The following is a 25,378-nucleotide window of genomic DNA, read 5'->3' as shown; positions in this document are numbered from 1 at the left end:
CCGGTACACTGCAGGTGTTGTCATGGCAACCTGCTCCTGCTCGGCACCAGCCCCGCCCATGCTCGTTTCACCCCCCCCCCCCCCCACCCCCACCCCTCCATCCCCAACCCTTCCTCCCCTGCACACCCCTCCTCGTTCTCTCGGCAGAGGAGTCACCGGGAGGTTAACGAGTCAACGCGCCGCAGCCACCACAACATGGCGCTGTTTGCTTCCCCCCCCCCCCCCCCCCTCACTCACCCCCCCACCACTGCTCCCACACTGGGTTGATTTGATCTGCATCCAGGTTGCAGCAAACACCGGCTCTGATATGTGTCCCCTCTCAGCGCCACACACTGCGTCCCAGGTTCGTCTCCTTAATGGGACGAGAGCAGACGTTTCCCAGGCCTCGGCCGCTTGCCCCCCCCCCCCATCAGCATCTCCTGGTGAGCATCTTCCATTTCCAACCGATCCTTAACAACCGGGCCCATCGCTCACGGTGGCACGGCCCGGCCGCCGCACTTCAAATCTTCAGACGCACAATTACAACTAAAAAACAAATCAAAGTTAAAAGAACAAACAGACGGACGAGGACGTGGAGGAGTTGTCTCAGTTTTTGTCATTTGGATCATTTACTCTCGGCGCCTCTTGGAATGTCCCTGTTACAGCAGGTGTACTCTGGATGAACCCGATCCAAGTGTGAGGAAGATGGACTCTGCACGCCTGACAGACTTCCAGCGCCATTGGCAGCCGCTCGCTGATGCGGCAGCCGTATTAAAATGGCGGCGCTGATAATCCAAAAGACCTTTCTCTGGGAGAATTTGAGACCGACTGCACAGATGGGCCACGGAGATAAATACAAATCTCTGTCAGTAGGGTCGGTGGAATGGAGCTGCGACGCCCCCGAGGGAGAGGAGAACTGTTTCACGCTCTCTCGTCGATGCCCCCCCCCCCCCCCCCCAGTCCGTCTGTCTCCCCTCTCCTCCTCGTCTGTTCCGAGACAGGTTTCCCACAACCGGGCTTTTCCCTCTGTGCTCTTACAGGGACTGAACTTTCCCCCTCGTGATGAAACACACACTGAACTGTCGAGTGAGAGTCAGAGCGACGAGGCCGGGAATCGAACTTCTGCGTCTCTGTCGTCCATTTGAGATGAAGCACACGACGAACCCGCTGCAGGTCACATGACCCTGAAGCGTTTGGACGACTTGTTGACCTGAAGACAGAATCGTCGTCTTTTTAGACGTGTGTGTCTGCGGCCGTGTGATTTCACAGACGTGATGTGAGCTTGTGTGTAGTTGAGTGTTCGGTCTCCTCAGTGGTGAACTCTCAATCTGCTGGAGTGGAGAGAAGAGCGCCCCCCCCCACACTCCATCAGGACAGGGAGGACAGCAGGCCTTCATCCCCCCCCCCCCCCCCCCCCCCCCGGTCTCCGGCCAAATATTGATGGAGTACAGATCTTCCCAACTGGGATCTGAAGATCATGGCACTGGTTCCCAGAATGTTTAAGACTCTCATGAAGCACAGATCTACGTTTGGTTACTTCAATCTGAATTTAAAAAGTATTCAATGTGCACATTTTTTCAATCTAAAATAATATAAATACAAATATTTATGCATATCTTTATAATATCAAACTATAGAATATTTTCTCCTTCAGTTAATGTCTTCATTATTTAACTGAGTATTATCAGAAGAACCAAATGAAAGTTTATTGGGATGTTATCTAATATACATTTAGTTTTTTATGATTAAATGAAACATAAAATATCACATTATGTACACAGCTTGATGTAATTTAGATATTGTCAACATGTAAAGCAAAAACATGAATTTTAAAAAGGAACATATCCGATAAGAGGAACAATTCGATTTAAATTAAAAACACATTTATTTTAAAGCCAAATTTTTGCCTCAACCCACAAAGTTAAATGATATTGTCATCTTCCTCTTGCCGGATCATCTCCTTCCTCATATTTAACTAATACATTGTTTTTAATTCGTCGTTCAATACATGCACCTAATTTTATCTGTTTTTAAATTGATTGAAACTTTGTTTTTTAAACCTATAAAAAGTCAAAACGCTCCTCAGAAACAACAGAAAACACAAAGTGATTCTGTTAAACTGCTGATTGTGTTTCAGCAGCTGTCAAAAATCACCCTCAAGGTTTTTATTGTTGTTGAAATAAAACGTTTTTTCAGATTTAATGTTTTCAGACACCAGCTTGAGTTACAGTGGATTTCATCTAACGTCAATATCGTTATTTACTCTCTTATTTGTTTGTTTGTTTCGGTGATGTGAGGATGAACAGAGTCCGATTATAAAACTCCTTTAGGCAAATGTGTGAATTATCCCTTAATGAATGTACCTGATCTGATTTCACACGAGAGAATCTCTGCTCCTGTCTGTTTCTCTTAATCACATCACAAACATTAACTTTTGTTTGAATCGGTCTGGGGAGAAGCCGTTGTGTCTTTTCATCCGTGACTAAAAAGCAGTTTTATTCCAGCCTCTGTCTCTCTCCTGTTGATCAGCACATGTTTGAACGAACGCCCTCCAGGTTCACGTCTCACAGAACATCTCACACGGCTGCTTCCTGTGAGGGCCCTCCACTTCTCTGGATTTCCTTTGCCAGAGTAGAAGAACATTTCTTAATTTTATTATCTCGGCAGCCGCTGAAAAGCAAAAGGCCAAAAATCTAACTGCAGCTCAAATCATTCAAATGGTTGTTCCTGTGTTAATATTATGAGACCAGCGTTGCATTAAAATGAAATAAAAATGTGAGATTGTTGCTTCGCTGGCTCGTTCTCCGACTCCTCGATGACTCGCTGATCTTTATTTGCTCTCTTCTGGTTCAGGAGTACAACATTCACGGCTGGTGGGTCGGCGAGCTGAACGGCGCCCTGGGAATCGTCCCCAAGGACTTCCTGCACCCCGCCTACATCCTGTGAGCTGCCACAGGTACGAGCTTCTCTCTTATCATCAGCGTTATGGACCATTACTGGGGCCTGATGCTCAGGAACTGTCCCCTGGTGCTCGTCCAGATTGCCATTGAGGTACATTCAGTCGTTGACCTGCCGTTTATGGCCTCTGCTGGCGGGAGGAGGTACTGCACAGGGCAATCTGAACGTGTCAGATGTGGTATTTAAGAAAATGATTCCCTGATACTGTGAGAAAGACACAGTTTGAAATGAGAACTGAATTATTGATGCATCTGTTAAGTGTGTTTTTCTTTTGTTTTGTTTTTTTACTACAGAGCTGCTGCTGACAGGCCCCTCGGATCATCTCATGAAAGTTCAATATTCTCTGATACAGACTGTAAATTATTATTCTCTCATACAAATTAAAATCTCTTTGTCAACCTGCTGCAGTTTTGCTCATTTCTTTCAGAGCACGAATGTACGTGAAAGTCTCCTTCGTGCCAAACAACATGAAGCAGTTAATTCATCCGTTTGTCAATCAACAGAATGTTAATAAATAATTTAAGTTAAGAAAAATGCTAAAAGATTTTCTTGTTCCAGCTTCTCAAATTTGAGGTGTAATTATTATAAATGATAAAAATTTGGCTTCTAGACTTCAAAAAAAATTATTGGGAAAAGGAGAATTTCCAGATTATTTCCTGGACTTTAACCATTTAATAGAGAATAATTTGATGATAAAAAAACGATTAAGCAGCAGCCCTGTTATGAACTGAATGATTATTTTCCTCCAATATGATTTTGTTTATTGATTCACTGGTTGAAAACGTAGATTGAGTACATTTAATTTATTAGTTTTTTCCATCACTGATATCCATTAAATAAAATCCACATTTGTTTTGTGTGATATGTGAATTATTTTAAATCCAAATACTGTATGAGAAATAAAAGAAATCTCAAATGTCAAGTATTCACTGTTTAAATTCAGTTTTATTATTAATCTTCCATTTCCACCCACTAGGGGTCAGCATTGCTCCAACAGGTGTGTGTTGATATAATTACACAAAGTCACACGTGACTCAATAAAGACGAAAAACAAGCAATTTGAAATAAAGTGAATTATAAGTTGACATGGACACGTCTCTCAGGTAATAAAACAGTCTCTGAAGAATCAGTGGCTTTGTCTCCAAACTCATATTCTCATTAACAGTGGAGAAGGAAATCTGAACTCAGATCTGTACAATTCAACAGTAAGCCCCCCAGGTCAGGATCACTGGACCACTACAGTCAGATTTATGAACAGTGACCCAGTGAAAGCTTGATGGTTTAAATGGTTCCCCCAGCTGTGCGTCCCTTTTTAAAAGCATCTATAGGAGTTAGACTCAGAAGTAGTGTGATTGAACCAGTTGGTGCTTCCCAGTGAGTTAGACTCCTGTCAGTGTGGCTTTCATTTCGAACCAGTGACGCTCACCTTTATCCAACTGGGTCCAGTTAGAGAAGAGGCAGCGTTGTGCAATGTGACGTGAAATAAGAAAACTCCAGTGAAGGAACTGAACGTGTTCCAGAAGGTGACGACAGCTCGTTAGTTATCGAAATGGCTCGATGTAAATTAAGTCAACGAAAAATGATTCCATGATTCTGATAATTGTTCCTGAAACCAAACAGAAATATTGATCTGTCCTTTGATCTGTTCCCGTTGTTTCTTCCCCCCCCGTTTGGTTGAGTGTCTGTTGAGACGCCTCTGAAGCCTCGTGTTGGTTCAAACCTTCCTTCAGCCTCTCGGCAGGTAACTGGAACTGACTGGTCCACTGTCACTCCCAGTTGCATCACGTTACGCCCGGGACACACTGAGCCTCTTCCCAGTTCTCTGGTGTGAGAGCGTTTCACTGTGAACATCAAAGTCAAAGCACTCGAGCGTTTCCTGTCGACTGTTTATTTGTTTAACGAGGATTTTATTGTTAACGCAGGATGAGTGACACAGAAGGAACCTTATGATCAACACAGCAGATTCAACCACTTATCAATCTGCTGATTATTGTTCCTCAATTCTTTAATATTTAGTCTATGAATCAAGGAAACGGTGAAACACGCCTGGTTGAACTTCCCACAGACCTGTGATGTCACACGTCCTGATCAACCGACCAAAACCCAGTGATTCTCATTTCAATCGAAAAATAATAAAAGCATCAAATCCTCACATGTGAGTAAATTACAACTGATCCTTTAATTCAAATGTGTTTGTCATAATTTAATAAAGTCATAATTTCAGCTACAATAAAACCTTGAGCTTCTGATCAGGAAACCAGAAGCATCTCGTCTGTTTGTGTAAACCTGAGCGGGGGGGGGAAGAGAATCATCCCGATCGTTACGGCAGAGGAGAGAAACGTGTTTAGTGTTCCTGAGTTTAAAAGAAGAGAAGTTTAAAATTAAATAAACTATTTTAAAAACAACTTGAGCCTAAACTCTGAGTCTGAGTGGTGGATCTAAGTGATCAGGAGGTGAACAACCATCTGACCAGCTCCGCCCATGAACCCTGTTAACCTGTGTGTGACTGAGTCTCTGTTAGAGGACGTGTCCTGCAGCTGTTACACCTGAACCTTGTGAGTCCTCCAGAGTTTCCTCCTCCTCACATAGAGCGTCGGCTGCTCCAGGAACGCAGCTGCTCTCCAGGACGCTGAAGTCTCCACTTCCACTCAAGTCTCCAGCGGCTGCGGTGGAGTTCAGGTCCAGAGGCGTCGAGTAGAGCAGCTCGTCTTTCTCCACAGGGAACCCGTTCATCTGCAGGTCCAGGATGTTCGGGCTGGAGGCGTCAGGGTCGGACATCTTCTCGAAGTCGTTCACATTCTGGAGCGACTCCTCGCTGTCGTCACAGACGCTCTCCTCGTCGCTGACCTTCACGATGCTCTCGTTGGAGGACGGCAGCGAGTGAGTGTCCTCGTCGCTCTCGTCCTTGGTCCCCACTAAATCCACTTCCTGCTCAACCTGGTCCAGTTGTAGAGCGGCGCTGGGACTGTCCTCCTCTGGGACGCTCTGCACATCCTCAGTTTCTAGGTGGATTTCTGACGGAGGTGTCGTCTCCTCTTTGCTCTCAGATTCAGAACTGTCTTCGCTGTCTGGTTTCTTTGACTCCTCCTCACAGAGGACGTGTGGAACTTGAACCTCCGTGTTGTCGGCGTGGTTCACCTCAGAGGTGACGTGGTTTTCTAGAACCTGCGTCTCAGAGTGGACGACTTCCAGAACCTCCTCCTGAGATCTGTCGTTACTTCCTATGATCCTATTCTCACAGTCATTGTCTTTAAAATCTGATATTTCTTCAGGATCTATACGTTGTTCTGGCTCACAGGCGATTTCTATTTGTGCCTCCTCAGGACTGAGCAGCTGCTCGTCCACTTCTGAAAGGCAGAGAGTCTTTTCTTCTGTATCTAAAGTCACACCTCGTTCCTCTTCTTCTGCAACCTCCTCCTCCTCAAGCTCACAAACCACCTCGCTCTGGAAACCAGTCCCTATGGGCGAGTGCACCTCCACTGGTGTCTGTATCTGGCAGCTCATCTGCTGGGTCTGCTCTGCGAGGCCGAGGCTCTCCTCCTGGACGTCCCCCAGGTAGAAGGTGGCCTCTGTGGCTTCACAGTCGACCTCTAGATGGTCGCTGCTCTGGCAGATGGTTACTGAGGATTCCTCCTCGGGCTCTAACTCTGCCTGGTCCTTTTCACGGAGCTTCAGTAAACCTGCCAGAGGATCAGAGTCTCCACTGGAGAGCGGCTCGGGCCTGGACGTCTCTGCAGCTTGGAGACACGGCTGATGAGGAGCTGGACTGTTCAGTGGGAGAGAGGGAAACTGGTCAGAGGACTGGTTTTCACATGGTTTAGAAATATGTTCTCAACTTGAGCCGAGACTCAAGAGGATGGAAACCACTCGTATCAAACAGGAAGTCAGACACCAGGTTGTTACAGGTGGTGAAATAATACTTTGTACCAACAATAACACTTTAATTATTAACCATGGACTTTAATCACATTAATGTTGAATCTCAGCAGATTTGAAGCTGATCTGTTTTGTTAATATTCAGATGCTTGTTATTAACTCGACCCAGAGGCAAAGACACAAGAACTTTTATAAAAATCTGCATAAAAAACAGCAAGTCACAACTTTGACAACAACACAGAAGAAAAGTTAACACATATCATTTCTTCAAAAACTGAAGTCACCAAGTTACTGAAGGCTCTTTTACTTCCTTAGCAGCCTGACGGGCAGATTGTGTGTTTGCTGCTTCCTCCACTTATTATTTTTATATTATAAAAAGAGAACTCACACCAGAATATGCTGAACAATTTAAGTCTTGAACTGTAAAAGGCAGCTCCTGCATAAAACCATTTAAAAGAAGCTAAATTTTGAGCCCCCCCCCCCCCCCCCCCCTTACCTCTCCATGGACTCATAAGAAACGGTCAAGCTCTGCTCCTTGCTGGGATCTTCCTCCTGGGCCTGAGCGAAGCCCCAGTTGGACGAGGCGTAGGTGAGGATGGCGTCGGTCACCGAGTAGGGGGTGTGGCCCTGAACGCAGTCCAGGATGTGACCCACCGGCAGCTGGGTCTGCAGGAAGAGGTGGAGCTGGCTGTCCGACAGGCACACGGTCATGTTCACCACTCTGTCAGGACAAAGGTTCACAGGGTCAGGACGTCTGGGAACCTTCTAGAGCCACAGCAGATTAAACACAGAGCTTTAATTCTTCAGAAGAACCAGATGAAGAACTGACTTGTCCAGAAAGGCCTGAAGACCGGCTCTCCTCCGCTCCAGAAAGTCCTCGTTGCAGAAGGAGAAGAAGGATTTTCCTGGAAGATCTGGGACGGGTCTGGAAGAAGAACCACAAGCAGAGGTTTCAGCTTATTTACTTATTTAAGTTACACAGAAGATACACAGCCAGAGGTATCTTACTTCACCACAGTGTTATCAGAGTGACTAAGAGGAACACGTTTCTTGGAACCTGATGAATTAGAGGCTCCACAGACTCATGAGGGAAATATCTGGCCTCAGGTCCTAATGATAACGCACCAGTTTATCTGTACTGGTTTGTAAATAATAAATAAGTGTACTGTGGCTTTTGAGAAGGTTTCCACTGAAAACAGTAAAGTCAAAATTAGATTTAATAGTGTTTATCCCTGCAGGAGGGGGAGGGAAACACACTCTCATAGTGGTGTTACAGTCTATGAGGTCAGGTGTTGTCAAACCACTGCCCCACGTTTCTGACCTGGGATGAATCATTGTTTAAAAACACAAACCAGGACGATGGACTTACACCAAACCAGCGTTCTTCTGCATCTTCTTCTGGAGCCACACAAACTCGCTGTAGCGCCGCCGCACACACGACGTCTTGGCTGTGAAGGCTTTGCTGTTTGTCTGGGAACAAAAACACATGATTCCACAGTTCAGTTTAACAGTGAGGAGCTGAAATCCTATTAAAAGGTTAACGAAGGTGATATTTTATATGTATCTTCAACAAATTGTATTTATGAAATCAGTAAATAATAGATGGTGAGATTCAAAATGCTTCAGCACATTTCTCCTCGATGTATTTAGTCTTCAAATATATATTTTTCAGTAGCTCTCACAACGTCCAATTCAAAATATTCCCTTGAGGAACTAATGAGCACAAGAAAGTAAAGACGTAAAGTATTTAGAGGCAGAATAACATTTCTTGATTTGTTCTCTCACATGATTTGAAGATAAATAAATAATGAGTTAACACCAATTTACTGTACAAGTACTTCTCTGTACGTTTGTGACTAATGTCAGTAGAATGACTTGTAATCACATGCCGGTGATTCCAACGTGTGACAGAGTCCACTTGTGTTTGCATAACAAGCCGCCTTCAGACAGGACCGAATCCATTACACCGCTGGTTCAATTCCCACGTCATTAAAACACATGAACTGATTCCACGGGTGTGTAAAGGTCCCGGGAAGCAGCAGAAATATCAAACACTTCCTGGTTCCAGCTTCTCTGCGTCAAATATGAACATATCCAGATTATATTTAGATTTAGATATATTAAATTTTTGAAGATGTTAGATTTGTCTGCAACAAATTAGAACATTTTTACTATTTTCTGACAGACAAGACATAATATCCTGCTGCGTTATCAATAAAGAAATCGAATAAATGACTTTACAAAGAACATTTAAGACTTAATACCACATTATCGTAAGTAGGAAGGATATCAATAAAATGGAAATCTGTACCCTTAAGACTAAAGTTGACTGTGAATGAGTTTAATCTAAGGTTTATAGTTTACAGGTAAACTGTATAGTGTAGTATTTTCCTGGAAGTTGTAAGTGGAGCTGAACACTAAGGGAAACAAACTCTCTTAACTTTCTGATTCCCACTTTGTGCATCAACACATCAACCACAAGCTGAGTGATGCCTGATCATGTGATGTCACACGATCGTTACCAGTTTCCCGAGTCAACACCCACGCAGCACGAAGCCTCAGTGCTGACTCAGCATTCCTCAGCACAGCCTCAGTGCTGAGACAACGATAAGAGCTCCTGTCCACACACAACATCAGGAATCTGTCGGCTGCAGTAGTTTCCTCAGGCTGGAGGTTACGTCGGGTTGAAAGGGCCGACGGGGATCTAATCAAGCGAGTGGTATCTGAAGCTCCAGGTTATTTACTGCTTCTATTTGACCTGTTTTCTGTGGCGCCAGTTATAGAAAACTAAGTTTGTTCCTTTGTGGCCAAAAAACTGCTCCACTGTCGTACAACTACTGGTGATATTCATCTAGAATAAAACGTCCTCTGGGTATTATAGACGTGACTCATCTTCAAATATTTCAGGGAGATGTTCGTGTCCCAGCACCAACATACCATCGAGGAATAAAAAGATAAAGACCAGAGGAGAAATAGATCAATCTGAGGTTTACAAAACCGGCCAAAGGCTGGAAAACAACACAGATAAACAGACTGTTATCAACGTGTTGTTTTCTCAAACTCAACATAACTGAGGCTACAAATATTTCCCACCAGCAAATAGACTTTAAAATTCCCTTCCATTTAATCTTTGGTTTCTTAAGATGGTTTCTTATCTTTTGTTTTTCTGGCCAAGAAGTTTGAAACTTAAAAAATATGAACGTCATAAAAACGAAACTAAGTCTTCACACAGCATTTGCACACTTCTACTTATTGTCATTAATACTCACATGCAGGAATATTTTAAAGTCCACAAATGAATTCCACGAGCCTTCATTTTGAATGCGGGGATCTTGGACGCGCACTGCAACAAACTCCTGGAGGACGGAAACAGAAAACACATTTTAATTCATTTAAATTTACATAAAATAACCGCGTGTGTGTTTTACTGTATCGAGGCTAAACTAGTAGGATCTATATTTGATCATATCCTTCATCAACACAGATGTTTCTTTGGAAATGCTTTTAAAAATATCAATGGAGGAATTATTCAGTTTTTATTAAATGAGGAAATGTGCTCAGAAGTTAATCTTGTGTTGTGTAGAAAATGGGAAAGAGCTCAGCTACTCACATCATCTTGATTCCGGTTCATCTTACCGAGTTCTTCACTGCAGAGACACAAGAGGACACAGTTCAATCAAAAGCTTTATTTTGTTTTTTACCTTTTCTACGGTGGCGTCATGAGTTGATGACTCATCGTCTCAAAGAGAAGCTGGTCAGCGAAAAACCACTGAGTCACTCGCACAGAAGTTTGTCTTCACTTCCTGAAGCGAGTGAAGATCCTTCAGGGTTCCTCTGAAGTTTAACATTCTGAAAACTGTTCAGCTCGTAAAACAAAGATCGCTCAAAACATCGTGATCACTATCGGGACCAATATTCAGCAGGGAGCGCTGGAAATGATGAGATGAAAGTGATCTTCTATATTTGTAGTTCTATTTATACTGTGATACAGCTGCGATAACCGTAAACTGAAGTGGAACTAACTTCTTCCCCTTTAGGCACCGGCCTCGTGGAAGGATCAACAAGTGGGACGACCGCACACGAGTCAGAGCTTCTGTTCAAAGTGTTGTCAGGGGGGGGGGATAGGGACATAACAGTGAATCAATGACCACGGGAAGATTCAGATGACCACATTAGAGACATAAGTGGGAGAAATGACTAAAGAGACTAAATAAAAGATCAAATGACAACATGACGATGGCAGAGACAAAAAACTAAGATTCACGACCACAGAAAGATTAAAAAGACAGAAACCAAATGATCGTTATAGTCAAACATCAATTAAAGTCATGTAACAAATCGATATCAAGTCGTTGAGGAGAAACAACACGTTATTGATTAACTGAGGATTCAACTGTTTTAAAGAAGATAGTTTAAAACCAACACCTTGATTCGGTGGAGGAAACGCGTGTCGTGGATATCGACTCATTTTTTTTTATCTTTATGACTTTTGGGCCGTGTCATCCAGCCCAAGACAAAATGACCAGAATGTGACAATCTGTCAACGAGAGACAAATGAGACAACTAGAGAGCATCAAGTCCACAAATGTCACTACTCAATCACATGTCTTTCAGAAGGTGGGCTTTGGGGGGCGCCCCTCTTGTTTGTGCCCCGGGCCCATTGTTTTAATCTGATCCGCCCCTGCTGCTCAGCCCAGTGTCCCTCCTGTGACTAAACGTTGAAGCCATGTTGGAAGGAGTTTGTCTTCATGTCCTCATGTCCTCATGTCCTCATGTCTCCGTCCTCCTCGCGCAGCGGACACACACTCCTCTTCATGTACAAGTGAATGAAAACGTTACAGTTTGACCCACGTTACTTCTCCTGGGGGAGTAAACACTCAATGCTACCTTAGCTCCAAGCTAACCCGGGCGGGCGGGGACTTACTTTCACGCGGTGTGCGGGTTGTCTGCTGCTGCTGCGGGATCGAACCTGCGGCTGTGTGCGTGTGCGCGTGTCTGCGGGAGGTTATTGTTTCATCCTCCGGTGGAAACCCTCCGACTCTTGGACCCTCTGCGAACTGATCTCAGATCCATTCCGTCAAGTCACAAGCGCCGCGGCGACGTCATGACGTCCGGCAAACTGCTTCCGGGAGCGTGAGCTGTGACGTCGGAGAAGGGGGCGCGGTTTATAATAAAAACAATCGAAAGGATTTAAAGGAACATCACATTGTTTTTATTTGTTTTATATTCATTAGAAAGTCAGAGACACGATAAAGAGAAAGTTCACAGGAAACTGGAACTCCTGATCTACTCAGGGTCCAATAGAGAGTTTATAGCTCTTAGATATTTACTGTTATCATATCAATACGAAGTTTTAAGTATAAAGTTTTACTAATTCTATGTAGGACGATTCTAACAACTGCCCTCATCAGCTAAAACCGTCATTTTAAGGAAATGCAATTTTGAAATGAATGAAAAGAAATACACAAAATATACTAAACTACTTGTTGTCTGGAAGTCTAATGATGTAGGGACTGAGTTATCATTCTTTTTATAAAACATGCTTATCAGGATAATGACCCCAGGAGTATAGAGAAAAACATTTACTGCAAAAGATAAAACTTTATTAATCCACACACAAGAGAATAGAAATATCAATAAAAAGTCAAAAAAACTTTCACTGCAGTGGTTTGTATGCAAATGTTATGAAGTAAAGTAGCAGAACTGTTTGTACATAAATATAAATATATTGTGAAGTGTACATGATAAATATGTGTTACTAATAAGTGTATTCCCATTTATTAATACTTTATCCATCTATCTAACTATTTAAGTCTCAGTGAGTCCGCTCCGTGGATCCATCTCGCAGTTTCCTCTCTCTCAGAAATCACAGATCTACATATCACTCGGGCTCAGCACCGCCCCCCTGCACATGTAAATCCACATGTTCTGTAGTCTGTGTTGTCCAGCGGATTCCCTTGTTTTCTATCCCTCCTCTCCTTCCAGACGAAGGGGCGGCATCGAACCATTTTCATCACAAACAGCGACGCTTCCCTTTTTTCAAACCGTAGAACTCCGGGACAAAGCCTCGTTGGTTGTGAACCTCCTCCTCCACCGCCACTGATCGAAGGTGAGTTCGGTTCGATCTCCTCCTCGACGCGGTGTTCTCCTCTTTGATTGTGCGGAGTTAGCTTCATGTGCACATTTGCAAAGGGGGCGGGGGCACAGTTTGAATAAGCACGTTAGCTCCCAGTTTGAGATCAGGTGGAACCTGTGCGACGATCGATAATCACCAGTATCCGCACTGGTCCCGCTGCGTGACGCGTTAGCTGCTAACGAGGCGAAGCAACATGGAGGAACCCGCAGCTCCACGCGAGCTGGGGCTTTGTCGTGCCCCGGGTTTGTGTTAGCAGGCTAACGTTAGCTGCACCGACAGACCGGGGGGGGGGATTCAAACCCGCGTCGTTTTCTGCTGAACGTCATCGTGCTGTGAAGCTTCGTGGTTGATGAAGCTGCGGCTGACAGACTGGGCCTCGAACCCATCCCAATCTGTTCCAGATGTGCAAGGAACACAAACACTGATCCCACATGTGCAGGTCACTTTTCACAGCTGATCAGTGTTTATGAAGGGTTTGATACACCACCCCCCCCCCGAGACACACATGTAACACTAAAGGCACTTGGACAAATTATCTGATCTACTGTCAAATAACAGCAGCAATTTATGTGTTGATTGTCTCAAATCATATTTCAAATCACAATATTTATTTTCTTTGTCGTATCTCATCGCAAACTCAATATTTGTGGGAAGTTGGACTCAACATGTGTCGTGGTTTTGAAAAGTTTCATTGACTCCTGGGTTAACAATGTAAATAATGTCCTAGACGGAATCATCCTACACGTAATGAGCTATGGAAATACAATAAAATATTGTCGTATTTCATTTTCAATATTTTCGGGTTGTTGCCTTCACCCTGAAATGTCTCTGCGATGTTTAAAGTACTTTTCTTTGTATACGTCATCACAAACTAACAACTACAGTGTTATTGATTATTGGACTGTAAGAAACTGTTGAAATCTGGAATTAATCATAAACTAATCAGAAGGAAAAAACGAATTATTAAGCAATATAATATAAAATTGGAAAATAACAAGTAGTTAAATCTGAATGATTGCTGATGATCTGCGTCGCCTCACGTTGTCGCCTTGTGTCTTTCTATCCGGTTCTCTCCTCTTGACCTCATCACCTCCCGCTCGCCTCCACCTCGCCGCCTCGGTGCCGCTGATCAGGAACCTGCTGGTCCCCGGGTCCACCTGATGAGCATGAGCCTGAAAACAGAACCCTCTAACGATGGTCCCGCTGTGACAGAAGGTTTCACACTTCACTTTCTAAAACGTCTCTGGATCAGAGAACTGAACAAACACATGTTTTTTCATCCATTTGATGCTAAGCTCAGAAGTTGTTGTTTTCCATTCATCTGTGAACCCGAAAGTTTAAATAACATTTTACAAAGAGAATATTCAGTGTCAAGGCTTCAGCAGAAAGTGGATTTCCCTCAGGAGCAGCCTCCACCTGCTCATTTCTCCTGTTTCTACCCCAGAGGTGAGCAAAGCGACTTCGCCTGAGAAGAAAGAGAAGAAGCCAGAGGATGTGGCTGAGGAGGAGGAGGAGGAGGAAGAGTATGTCGTGGAAAAGGTCCTGAATCGGCGGGTGATGAAAGGGAGAGTGGAGTATCTTCTCAAGTGGAAAGGCTTCTCTGAGTGAGTGGGGGAGTTGTTCTAATTGTTTTTATCAAGTTATCGCAGCAAAGAATGCAATGAAATACCAGCATAATTAACAGATGGCTATATTATGAATTAAATGCAGGAATACTGTATTTTCTATGTACGTAATATCTGCAGAGAAGATAACACGTGGGAGCCAGACGATAACCTGGACTGTCCAGATTTGATTGCAGAATTTCTGCAGTCCCAGAAAACGGCTCACGATGGAAAGAGGAAGGCGGGAGGAGAGGCCGAGGGAGACGAGAGTAAATCCAAGAAGAAGAAAGATGACGTGAGTCCCGACTCGTCTGTTCAACGTGTGTCTCACAAACCAAAGCAGTGGTTTGATATGTAGTTTGTTTTAAGCTAGAAGATATTAAATAAAAATGTCTTCATGACAACTTTAAGGCAGAATTGAGAAGAAACTGCAGAAAGTGACATTTGGATTCAGTCTCAGCAGCTGTCCAAAGGGAAGATAACACACATTCCTCTTCTCAAGGTCGCTCCAAAGATACTGTGTCCCACCAGTTTTTTCATTTTACAGCATTTTTTAAAGTCCCACGATTAATAATGGTGTATTCCTCGATTTGTTATAAATTCAGATCCTGGCCTTACAAACACAGGAGCTATGATTTTTATTTTTTTTATTAGTTTTACGATTGGTTCAAGTTGTGTTTTGATTCCTGATCCTCAGCCAGAGAAGCTCCGGGGCTTCGCTCGAGCTCTGGACCCAGAGAGGATCATCGGGGCCACAGATTCCACAGGAGAACTCATGTTCCTCATGAAATGGTTTGTGTGAAGCCTGCAACACTGGAAGTGATCCTGGAAACATCCGAGGCTGAATCAGTGAAATTCTCTTTTCTGCTGTCGCTCCTGCAGGAAGAACTCGGACGAGGCCGACCTGGTGCCGGCGAAGGAAGCCAACGTGAAGTGTCCGCAGGTCGTCATCGCCTTCTACGAGGAGAGACTCACCTGGCACTCGTATCCCAGCGAAGACGAGAAGAAGGAGGACAAGAACTAACACGGGCGAAGAAAGGGAATTCCATTGTACTTTCAACAGGGGGGGGGGGGGGGGGGGGGGGGCAGGCAGCAGAGACAAGTGAGACACCACTGGACTCACTCGTCTCTCGGTGTAGTATCACTCGTTCGATTCTACTTTTATCTGGATGCAGTCTCCATGTATATAAGCTTCAGGTCCATCTGTTCATTCTCAGTATCCGTTCCAGTTTTAACGAGTCGATTAAACGAGACGTTTTCAGTGTTCTCTCCGCTCGACGTGGAATCAGACGTTTTCATTTCATCATTGTGCCATGTGCTCGGTTCACCGGTGCTTTTTTCGAGGGAGACACTTTTCCCTCTTAGCCGCGACCTTCGACCTTGTTCGGTGTTCGGTGATGAAGTCTCTTTCAGTGAGTCGTTCTCTGTCATGTGTTTCATTGTGTGTTGCTTCTCACTTTTTGAAAATAAACCACTTTTTGTTAATGTGCTGTTTCCTGCTCGTGTCACTTATAGTAAAACCAGTTTGAACCCAGTGGAGCTGCAGCTGAGGATTGTTTTCATCTGAGATCAAATCTTCAGAGATTAAAAAGCTCATCAACCAATCAGAAGCTTAATTTAGGACCCGGCTCATAGGATTTGGGGATTTTTCATACCAATATCGGCCAATTAAGATGTTTATATAATATGTAAACATACTTAAATATATTTCCTGCATTACTAACATCTTTGTAAACACTTCATTTGAAGCATTTATATAATTGATAATGTTAAACAACAATTTGTTAAGAACAAACAACGTATGCCAGTCATAGAAAACGTTGGCATTCATTAATTTAGTAAAATAAGTTTTTAAATCAGCAAACAAATGCTGATTAATATGTGAATGACTCATAACGGCTGATTGTTTAATTGACCAACTGATTATTCTGTCGGGTTCTAGGTTTGTTAGGTTCTAATAAACAGAAACTCAAAGTACAAAATATTATGAAATGCAAGAAGACAAAAATAACTTAATTGTTGCAGCTCTATTATCCAGCTCTGGTTATTCAGGCTGCTTCGAGGTGTCAGATCTAATCTCTAAACACCTGAAGCTCCACAGAATTCAGGACGTGAACTTGTTCTCCGGACCGAGCTTCTGTCGTGCAGAACGACGACTGAACCAGAACACACGAGACACGGGTGAAAATAAAAACACTTTATTAATCAATAAAAACAATTCTTGATTGCCAGCAAATATCTCAAAACAGGAAACTACATCCAAACTCAAAGCAGAGGGTGAGACTGTGATGGAGACATTTGACCAACGTCTTAAATCAGGACAAACAAACATGAAAATATTTACAGGACGAGACAGACGGAAAAGAAAGTGCAGTAAGTCGTAGCAGTACTAAATAGTTGGTGCTGCACTGGGTTACACTGAAGTGATGATAACCGGAGTTTCATGCCTGATAATCACATTTAATGGACATTTCTCTTTCTTTCAGAAACATTTTTTTGGACATCATCTTAATGTAGCGTGTTCTGTTCGGCCTCTCGTGAAATACTCTATTCTAACTTCTACCTCGACGACCGACCTGTTTTTAAACTGTGTTTCACAGAAGGTGATGAAACATACATACCGACAAACGTCATTCAAATAGACAAGTAATAGCACTTCTACTCTGAGAACACGTTTCTCCGCTTCTCAAATCCTTAAAGGTGAAGATAGAGAGATTGTGAAATCCAAAAGGCATTCGACTCAAAGTGGCAACGACCGACGCCGTCATTTCACGCATTCAAAGTAGTTTTTTTATACCTCACAACAACTTGGCTCACTTTGTGGGTTCAACACAAAAAAAACTGAAACACACAGGACTCGGCCAAACAAGTTGGCTTTACAGCAGTTTAAAAAGAAATCGCCTCAAGTGGCTTTCAATTGGCAAATAAAAGGGATGTCGCTAAACCACGGCAACAAGTGTTTTAAGTTAATGCTCAAAAAGGCATCGCAGGAAATAAATAAATCCAGTTCCCGAGCTGTGAGAGTCGGAGGTGACTCCTGGCTCGTCACAGCCCAGTCCGCTCGAACATGATTACAGGCTCTGTGCAAAGCTTTCAAATCAACAAAGAGGATGTAGACTTCTATGTAAAGCTGATGTGGCGAGACCTATAACCTTGCTTATACTACAGATTATGAACAGTTAATAAGAGCCTTCCTAAACGCAGCTCCCGTATTTAGGGAATAGCGACAGACACGGCAAAATGCATATAGCCAAGCCTTTTAAAAGACAAATTACAGTGCTATGTATAATTCATAAGGAAGTAGATACATTTTGCAATGCAGTGTGCCTCCTCCCTAAAACATACATGTCCTCCTCTCGCAGGGCTTCTCTCTTTTAAATCAGTGGCCTAACCCGGGAACACTTCAGCCTCCGACACCTCCCTCGTCTCAACATCCCACTTCCACCCGTCAAACCCGATCTCTTCAGGTCCTGCTGGACTTGGACGCCGCTCGCAAACCGTCTCGAGAAACCGGGAATCTGTGACGCAACCCTACAGAACAACGAGCGCGGTGTTTGAGCGTTTCAAATGTGTTCAGCTCAAGCAAGACGCCCCATACAACCTCAGCTTGTACAGTATTCACCGACGTCCTCACACACGACGGACTTCCTTTAGCCTTTGGTATCTAAACTCCGACCACTGACGCTGCTCACTGCCTGAAGACAACATTAAAGCTTCAGTGAAACCTCTAGAAGTCTCCAGGGTGGGGTGCGACCTGTGAGTCCTTTAAAACCTTCAGTGCATAGCTTCTCCTCGTCGACTGGGTTCCTTCCTCTCAACACCAATCTTCTTCATCCTTAGTGGTTTGGTGCAAAAGGATCAAGAGCAGCTAAACATTTTTTTCTCATAGCTCGTTTTATGTCCTCTCATATTCCTCCTCTCCCCGCTTATCGTCCCCCCCCTCCCCGTCCAAATAATGAAATATCAGTACTCAAACGAAGAGCTACTTCTGCGTGGAAGTTTTTACAGGAAAAAAAATGCAGGAACAGAATGAAAAGGGAGAAACTAACGCAGGAGGAGTAGTCAACAAGGCCGTTTTCTACTCAACAGAATCTTCTTAAAGGAAAAAAGGACATCTCTCTTGCTTCTGCAGAAATCTTTCTTACTGATTTAGCAAAGTGATAGAATAAACAGCAGTTTCTTCCCCTCACTTCTTTTTGTCCTTCTGTTTTTTCTCTGGCTTTCGGCTCTGCTCGGCCGCCGTCATGCACCGGGGCATGATCAGCACGCTGCCGTCAGCGCTGTACTGCAGCGAGTACTCGCTGGGAGGATAGGGCCGGCCCTCCTCGTCTCGAAGCTGGGTGAACACCTCCTGGTACAGGCTCTGCATCTTCTGCTTCATCTGCCGGATGGAACGAATGAACTCCATCTTCTCCTTCAGCAGCCGCGCCTTGTTGCGCCTCAGGTCTTGGACGCCGTCCTCCAGGTTTATGATGGTGTCCAGTTTGCGCTTGCGGCAGTTCTGGGCCGCCATCTTGTTCTTGCCGCGCCGGCGGATGTCCCGGATGAGGGCGAGCTGGGGTTCACTCAGGTGGTGCTTGGCGAGAAGCTCGTTGAACTCTTCCACAGGCAGGTTGATGATCTTTTCGTTGGAGAAGGGGATTTTCATGGAGCGGGCTCGGCGCTCATCGCGGCTGGCGTGCTTATCGAGCAGGTCATGAGCAGCCTGAAGCTTTGAGCTCGATTTGTCGCGGACAGATTTCTTCACTGTTGATATCGGGAGCTCTGGGTGCTCGTCGAAAGCAGAGGAGAGCGGCAGGTTGTAGGTGTGGTTGTGGCTGATGCTGTCGAGCTGAGGGAGGCTGTGGAACTGGGAGGGATCCTGATAGCTCATACGGCAGAGCTTACTGTAACCGGGCTGGTAGCCACCGACAGCACCTTCCTCCGGCTCCACAGTGGTCACCTCAGAGTCGGTGCTGTATCCCACAGCTCCTTCCTCAGAGAAGGTTGCAGACGTTGAGGAGGAGGAAGCTGCAGAGGAGCAGGACGTCTCCGAGCTGCTCGGCGACGCCGGGCTGTGGCTGGAGTCCAGGGAAAGACCAGAATCTGAGTCAAGCTCGTCCTCCAGCTGGGAGGCTTGGGCCTGGCTGAAGCCCTCCTCCATGGCAAGGTCCAACAAGCTGATCTCATCCAGCATGGACTCCTCCAGCAAGGTGCTGAAGGGATCGGGCAGGATGGGTGTGGACGTAACATTGCTACTGGAGCTGTTTATGTGCGGAGGGAGAAAGATCCCGGTCAGGTTGGTGGCTCCGAATGTGGCGTTGATGTTAGTGGAGTTGTTAGAAGCAAGTCGGAGCATGGGGGTTCTTGGGGGGATGCTAACAGTGTCCAACTGGGGGCCGAAAATCTGGGGGAAGTCTTGGCTGCAGCTGGGGAGGGAGGCCTGGTGGAGGCTGACGTCCTGGTTGACCGGCGTTGGGTGAGGAGCGAGTCCAAAGCTTCCTGTCGTGTTGGAGTCTGTTGCCTCAGATGTTCCACTAACGCTGCCGGAGTCGGTTTGAGGCGAAGTGATGTTCACTTCCATCGCCTTCGGACAAGAACATTTTGTTAATGGAAACATACAAATACTATAGAATCAGTGTTTTCCCCCTTTTTAAAGACGAGACTATGAATTAAGACTCGAGCTTTCAACCTCATGCTTCAGGTTTTCAGTCTGATTCACTGGTTTTGGATCAACTTGCCATAAAGACAGAAAGATTTGATTTGAAGATTTGAATTGAAACCAGGGATGTACCTGTAGCTCCATGATGGCCATGATGTCCTGCCACTGCTGCTCCAGGTCTAACTGGGGCTCCGCTGGGGGGGGCTGCGGCGCCAGAGGAACGGCCTGAGACGTGGACGGAACTTCATCAGTGGTAACAGCTGTTTCTGGAGCGACAACCGGGGCCGGAAACTGAACGGGAATATATTATGATTAATAAAAACAAATAATTTCAACGTAGTTTTTCCACATTCAAATAAAAAACACTAAACTTGTGTTTTTACCTCAGATTCTTCTCCAAAAGGGAAAGTGGCTTCCAGCAGCCTCAGACATTCTTGTAGAGAAAGTGACGTCTGGGAGCCGAGAGCTGGGAGCTAAGAAATCACATTAAAATAGTTTATTAATGGTTAAGTAATTACTGAGCCTTCACAGCTTACTAATGAACCATGAGCATTTAACAAATTAAAGGAAACACAGACAAGCACAAGACAAAATGCTCCAAAAATAAACAAGTTATCTTTCCCCATAACCATCAGAAATATGAGCAACACAACCGTTTACATGTTTTGAACACAGCAGCTCTTCTGACCTCCTCTGGTTTATTTCTGGAGAATTCCTGATCATTTGTTCCACGGACCATGTTACGTGACTGCAGCTCCTCTAAAGCTCGGATCAGCATTAAACTCACCTGATTGACTCATTAGCACAACAGATAAACAAGTGCCTTAGGAGCCGACAGGTGCTGCTGAGAGTTATGAGCGCTGCTAAAGGAGGAGGAGGAGAAACTGTGATGAGAAAACTAAAATATCTGCAGTGAGAATCTGTTCAGTTTTGGGTAAGAGCCCCGCCTCTTGCCCAGTGTCAGCTGGGATTGGCTCCAGTAACCCCCATGACCCTGAGAAGAAGTATATGAATGGACTGGTGTGAAAATATCTGAGAGTCTTGTTCCTGATCCGTCCGTCCTCCTGTTTTATTTTGTGATTTAAGGCGTCAGTGTCTTGAACAGACACATTTTCACAATCTCTCCTTATTAATAACTTGCCTTGTTGTTCAGTACTTAGTGTTTTGACTCACTGTGGTCAAGTCAGACTGTTTTACCACAATGTTGAAAGGAGAACAAGTGATTCCTTATCTGAAGAAACTTCACTGATGGCACAGATATCATGAATTCCACAGATACCAGCGCTGGGTGTGCATGGATCTGAGGATTACATGTGTGTTACTCGACCAGTGAAAAGATCCCAGTGTGATGACGCTAGTGGAACTAGAAAGTGAATCTCAGCTGGTTCGTGCGTTAGAACTATAAAAAGTGTGTCTGCATCAAACTGCCAGTGCTTGAATTTTCACTTTCACTCTCTGAGACTCACCGAAGTGATTCTACTGCAATCTGAGCAACACACTACTTTTTTTTAGGCAAATTGTGAAAACGACCAATCAGGGAATATCTCCACATGAGTAAGAACAATTTCTTCAGCAGACAAATGTATATTTTATCACCATCCTGCAGCTCCCAGGTCTCACATTTGGTTTTATGTGCAATAAGGCAGTTCACCGTGCCACCTCCCACTGCACAAAGCCCTTGAATATGAAAAACCCACTTCACCCACAGACCTGTTCTGGAATGCTCTCTCCAGTCTCCCCGTCCACCGGCTGAGCCCCTTGGAGGTTGACTCCATTTCTCCAGCTCTCCTGCTCCTTGTCTTTGCTCTCCTGCGGGCTGGGCTTCTCCTCCTCGCTCTCCTTCTGACGGTTGCTGTAGTTGAACACTTCTCTTCCCGCGCCAAGGTCGATGTCCTGTCGCCACAGGATGTCAATCAAGTCAATGTCCTGGAGAAACGCAAAGCAGCCATTGAGAAACGATTGGCCCAGCACAGGGAAGCGTCAGTCACATGAGCAGATTTTGTTAAAGCAAACACATTTGGCCTATTTCTCACAACGTGTGCTTGTTTGTGATAATAATAGAGCACATATGCTGTTTATCTTTCATACGAGCAGTTTGGCTTTTCATCTTCATTCGAGCGGGTAATTTTGGAAGGAGCGGGAGGCAGCTCATGTAACAGGAATATGGTCAGATGATGCAACCATGACATAAACACTTGGGCACGGTGGTAAATCATGTGATCAGAAAGAAGTCTGTGTGTTTAACAGTCCAACAACGACCGGCTTATATGAAACCAACACATATGTAATTTCTTTATAGTGTCGACCCTTTGCTTTCAAAACTCTGATGACAACATTAAATGTGACCGACTGTAATGAATGTGACTCAACTGGTTTGACTAAAAATATCTGACACTGATAGAGCGACCTGGGGTGTGGACCAGGAAACGTACGAGTCTGTAACCGCAACTTAAGTCATACTTTTCTAATCTTCAAGGAATTTGCCTGTGATTCGCAGTAAACAACAATATCAGATTGATGATTTAATTTGTCTTTGTCATTTAAAATCAGGGGAAAAAGCAGATTTTTGTTTACCTAGAATAAGATTTGTTTGAAAATGACCTAACATTTAATTTCTCTGAGTCTGTTTCAAAATAACTACATAATAAAACCCTGTTTTTGACAATGAGCAGCCTTCAACAGGAGCGTCTGTGGCTCTGTACCACAGACGCTCCCCAGCTGCAGTCAGTACCTCTTTCGTGAGGTCGTCGTTGCCGTCCCTGGTCCCCTGCTCCTGGTTGCCCTCCGGGGCCACGGCTCCCAGGCTGCTGTCCGCTGCGTTCAGGTTGTAGGTGGATTCAGGCGCTCCGCTTCCTCCCCTCATGGCCGGGGAAGCGTCAGGGCTGTCTACGTCCTCTAGGCCGGCCCCATTGTCCAGGGTGATGGTGGCGCTGGACTGGCTGCTGGCGGACACCACAGTCTCAGAGTCCCGGTGCACTAGCCAAGTGTTGAGCTCGGGAGTGGGCACGGAGAGGCGATCCAGCTGGCGCACCTGGTTCAGCAGCCGCCGAGTGGTGAAGAAATGGTCCAGGTCCACACTCTTTGGATGGATGCCATAGCCGTCCAGCGTGTTGCGGAGGTTGTGAAACTGTGTCTGGGTGTAGGCCGAGCTGGGGCCCAGGATGATCTCTCTCAGTGGGGGCAGCTGATTGCTCAGGTAGGTGTCAAGGTCCACCCGCACCCCAAGGAGACTCAGAAGGATGGTGAACTGAATCAGGCCCTCTGTGAAGTACTTTTTCAGGTAAAGCATTTCTTTACAAAGTCACAAAAAGGTGAAAGTAAAAACTAAAAAAAAAACTAAAAGGGGGGGGGGGGCAAGGCTGTCTTTGATCTACCCTCCTGCACTTGCACGTGAAGATGGAGACGGACACGGGGACGTGGAAAGTGAACGGACACAGCCAGGGGGGTGGAGGGGTCTTCTGCAGGAGTTTCAGATCCAGGTTTCCACAGGGGTCCAGGTGGTGCTCAGATCTTTCCTCCTCTTCTTCATAAGGGTCTCATCCTCTGATCCCTGGGGGGGGGGGGGAAGTGAGAGAGAGGACATTGCATTGACTCTGCTGCCAACTTCCACACCACAGACACACGTCAGCTCTTACCTTCCTACAGTTAGCACGTGTGGGATAAACGAGGGGGGGAACGAGGACTAGCTAGCCCGCTGCGGTGGCTCCATCCTCCCGAGACTGGAGCAGAGATGTCGGCCGGTCGTTCTTCATTGAGGGGTGGAGAGCACGCAGGCATCACCCCACCCTTCTACTACTTCATGTGGGCGCTGCTGAAGGTGAATGAGGGAGTCTCCGGCTCCTCCCTCCTCCTCCACGCCGCGCGACGACGCTAGCTCCGCGGCTAAACTTGCGTGTTCGGACCCCTCGTCACGCAGAACCGCCGCGCTGATACAAAACACGTGTCGCCATGTTTGTTCGTCGCTTCACAGATGAGATGTGTGTTGTTGTTTTTTTTGCAGAGTGACAGGAAGCTCCTCATCCACAATCTCCCTGGCAACAAGTGGCGAAAGAACGGAGCGACGGCTCGCTCGGCCAATAGCAGGCCCCGAGCGCGGTGACGACACATGACTCCAGTCGGCTCCGGCCAATAGCGACGCGGCAAGGGTGGGGTCCCGGGGCGACGCTGAATTCCTATTGGATGTCTGCGCGGTGCTAGCATCGTTAGCTCCTCCGCTGCTAACTACCGAGACAATCCAACTAGTTTAAAAAGTGGCCCGGACAGCGCGCGACGCGGTGCCCGCTCGTGCCCACGCGGACGCCGGGCAGCAGCCGCCGGTGTCCGCGGGGGTCGCGGCTCCGGGACATCCTCGGAAGTAAGTGGAAAACCTCCTGATTTCATACTTACGCCTGGACATCGTCTTCATGGCAGGAGAAGTCCGCGTTCCGTCCCAGAGCAGCGCTCACACCCGGCTGGCTGCGCGGTGGCTCGGTGCGGACCGGTTCTCCTCGCGGCGTGGCCCGGTTCTCCTCGCGGCGTGGCCCACCATGACTTGCAGAATGGTTAGCTTGGCCCGGCTAGCTTAGCCGCTTCACACCGAAACACGCTGCCACACTGCGCATGCGTAGAATGTTCTGGTGCCCAGCTCTCATCAGCTGTTCCTCAGAATAAAAACCAATAAAATGTGACTTCCAAAAACACACATTCACAGGAAGTTATGTCACGTTTTCTATGCTTTTTAATTTCTACACATTAATTACAGTCATTGGAAGAAATCAAACCTTAAATCCAGGTTATGAAAATGTGAAAATACAAGTTCATAACTGCATTTAAATGTGTAATCACCTAAAAGTACTAAGCATTGTTATGTTATGTGTAAATTCATATCGCACAACGAGCAAAAACTACTGTTCATATGTCTGTGATAGTCAAGTCATTTTTAATGTGTAAGATAAGGTAATAAATGGGTCAAACTAAGAATAAATAAATAACTTGTTTAAATTCAACACATTACATGTCATTTCATTTTCAACAATGAATTCACCACATTAACTAAAATAATATTTAGTCAACTTTATTGTCAGTTCTGCCACATGTACAGGACACAGGATTGATTTTCTCTATGTTCCACGATGTAAACAAGTAGACAGAACATACACGTATATTAAAACACGTGTTAAACATACAACATGTTAAGTACTTGAA

At 45.3% G+C, this 25,378-nt stretch overlaps 4 protein-coding genes across 5 annotated transcripts in view; 2 read left to right on the top strand and 2 right to left on the bottom strand.

Annotated features, from left to right (window-relative positions):
- Window positions 1–3,340, top strand: part of skap1 (src kinase associated phosphoprotein 1) — a 28,417-nt gene extending 25,077 nt beyond the window's left edge. The window contains exons 12-13 of the mRNA XM_062414187.1: window positions 2,833–2,935; window positions 3,231–3,340. Coding sequence (XP_062270171.1) covers window positions 2,833–2,925 — 93 coding nt within the window. The 3' untranslated portion in view covers window positions 2,926–2,935; window positions 3,231–3,340. The remainder of the gene's footprint in view (window positions 1–2,832; window positions 2,936–3,230) is intronic.
- A 522-nt stretch (window positions 3,341–3,862) lies between these two features.
- snx11 (sorting nexin 11) lies at window positions 3,863–11,920 on the bottom strand. Its single transcript, XM_062414186.1, has 7 exons — window positions 11,738–11,920; window positions 10,424–10,460; window positions 10,083–10,169; window positions 8,183–8,283; window positions 7,643–7,738; window positions 7,310–7,534; window positions 3,863–6,703 (listed from the first exon to the last, which is right to left on the bottom strand). Exons 2-7 carry the CDS (start codon window positions 10,442–10,444, stop codon window positions 5,455–5,457), a joined length of 1,779 nt encoding a protein of 592 aa, XP_062270170.1. The 5' UTR covers window positions 10,445–10,460; window positions 11,738–11,920; the 3' UTR covers window positions 3,863–5,454.
- An 822-nt stretch (window positions 11,921–12,742) lies between these two features.
- cbx1b (chromobox homolog 1b (HP1 beta homolog Drosophila)) lies at window positions 12,743–16,038 on the top strand. The gene is made up of 6 exons (XM_062378818.1): window positions 12,743–12,922; window positions 14,083–14,164; window positions 14,394–14,553; window positions 14,695–14,848; window positions 15,251–15,345; window positions 15,436–16,038. The coding sequence occupies exons 2-6, from the start codon at window positions 14,110–14,112 to the stop codon at window positions 15,575–15,577; spliced, it is 606 nt and encodes a 201-aa protein (XP_062234802.1). The 5' UTR covers window positions 12,743–12,922; window positions 14,083–14,109; the 3' UTR covers window positions 15,578–16,038.
- Window positions 16,039–16,735: 697 nt separating this feature from the next.
- Window positions 16,736–24,798, bottom strand: nfe2l1b (nfe2 like bZIP transcription factor 1b). Of its 2 annotated transcripts, none has more exons than XM_062413788.1 (6): window positions 23,830–24,798; window positions 22,926–23,744; window positions 21,905–22,120; window positions 20,578–20,667; window positions 20,327–20,485; window positions 16,736–20,119 (listed from the first exon to the last, which is right to left on the bottom strand). In XM_062413788.1, the coding sequence occupies exons 2-6, from the start codon at window positions 23,481–23,483 to the stop codon at window positions 18,740–18,742; spliced, it is 2,403 nt and encodes an 800-aa protein (XP_062269772.1). In that variant the 5' UTR covers window positions 23,484–23,744; window positions 23,830–24,798; the 3' UTR covers window positions 16,736–18,739. The 2 variants fall into 2 exon arrangements, with proteins under 2 accessions (XP_062269772.1, XP_062269771.1); XM_062413787.1 differs by having other exon boundaries at window positions 24,581–24,798.
- Between the last annotated feature and the right edge of the window lie 580 nt (window positions 24,799–25,378).

The sequence above is a fragment of the Platichthys flesus genome, chromosome 20 (assembly GCF_949316205.1).
Source record: "Platichthys flesus chromosome 20, fPlaFle2.1, whole genome shotgun sequence".
Lineage (NCBI taxonomy): Eukaryota > Metazoa > Chordata > Actinopteri > Pleuronectiformes > Pleuronectidae > Platichthys > Platichthys flesus.
Note: the sequence above shows the minus strand (reverse complement) of the source record. Positions and strands in the feature narration are given on the sequence as shown.

What these genes read in the sequence shown, in the direction of transcription:
- snx11 (XM_062414186.1), bottom strand. Translation starts at nt 10,444, where the DNA reads ATGAACCGGAATCAAGATGAT. An exon ending in TGAACCGGAATCAAGATGAT is followed by an intron (nt 10,170 to 10,423) that starts GTGAGTAGCTGA and finishes TCCGTCCTCCAG; the next exon opens with GAGTTTGTTGCAGTGCGCGT. An exon ending in CTTCAGGCCTTTCTGGACAA is followed by an intron (nt 7,535 to 7,642) that starts GTCAGTTCTTCA and finishes TTGTCCTGACAG; the next exon opens with AGTGGTGAACATGACCGTGT.
- cbx1b (XM_062378818.1), top strand. Translation starts at nt 14,110, where the DNA reads ATGAGCATGAGCCTGAAAACAGAACCCTCTAACGATGGTCCCGCTGTG. An exon ending in TGGTCCCGCTGTGACAGAAG is followed by an intron (nt 14,165 to 14,393) that starts GTTTCACACTTC and finishes TTTCTACCCCAG; the next exon opens with AGGTGAGCAAAGCGACTTCG. An exon ending in CTCATGTTCCTCATGAAATG is followed by an intron (nt 15,346 to 15,435) that starts GTTTGTGTGAAG and finishes TCGCTCCTGCAG; the next exon opens with GAAGAACTCGGACGAGGCCG.
- nfe2l1b (XM_062413788.1), bottom strand. Translation starts at nt 23,483, where the DNA reads ATGCTTTACCTGAAAAAGTACTTCACAGAGGGCCTGATTCAGTTCACC. An exon ending in ACGACGACCTCACGAAAGAG is followed by an intron (nt 22,121 to 22,925) that starts GTACTGACTGCA and finishes GCGTTTCTCCAG; the next exon opens with GACATTGACTTGATTGACAT. An exon ending in CTTTTGGAGAAGAATCTGAG is followed by an intron (nt 20,486 to 20,577) that starts GTAAAAACACAA and finishes ATTCCCGTTCAG; the next exon opens with TTTCCGGCCCCGGTTGTCGC.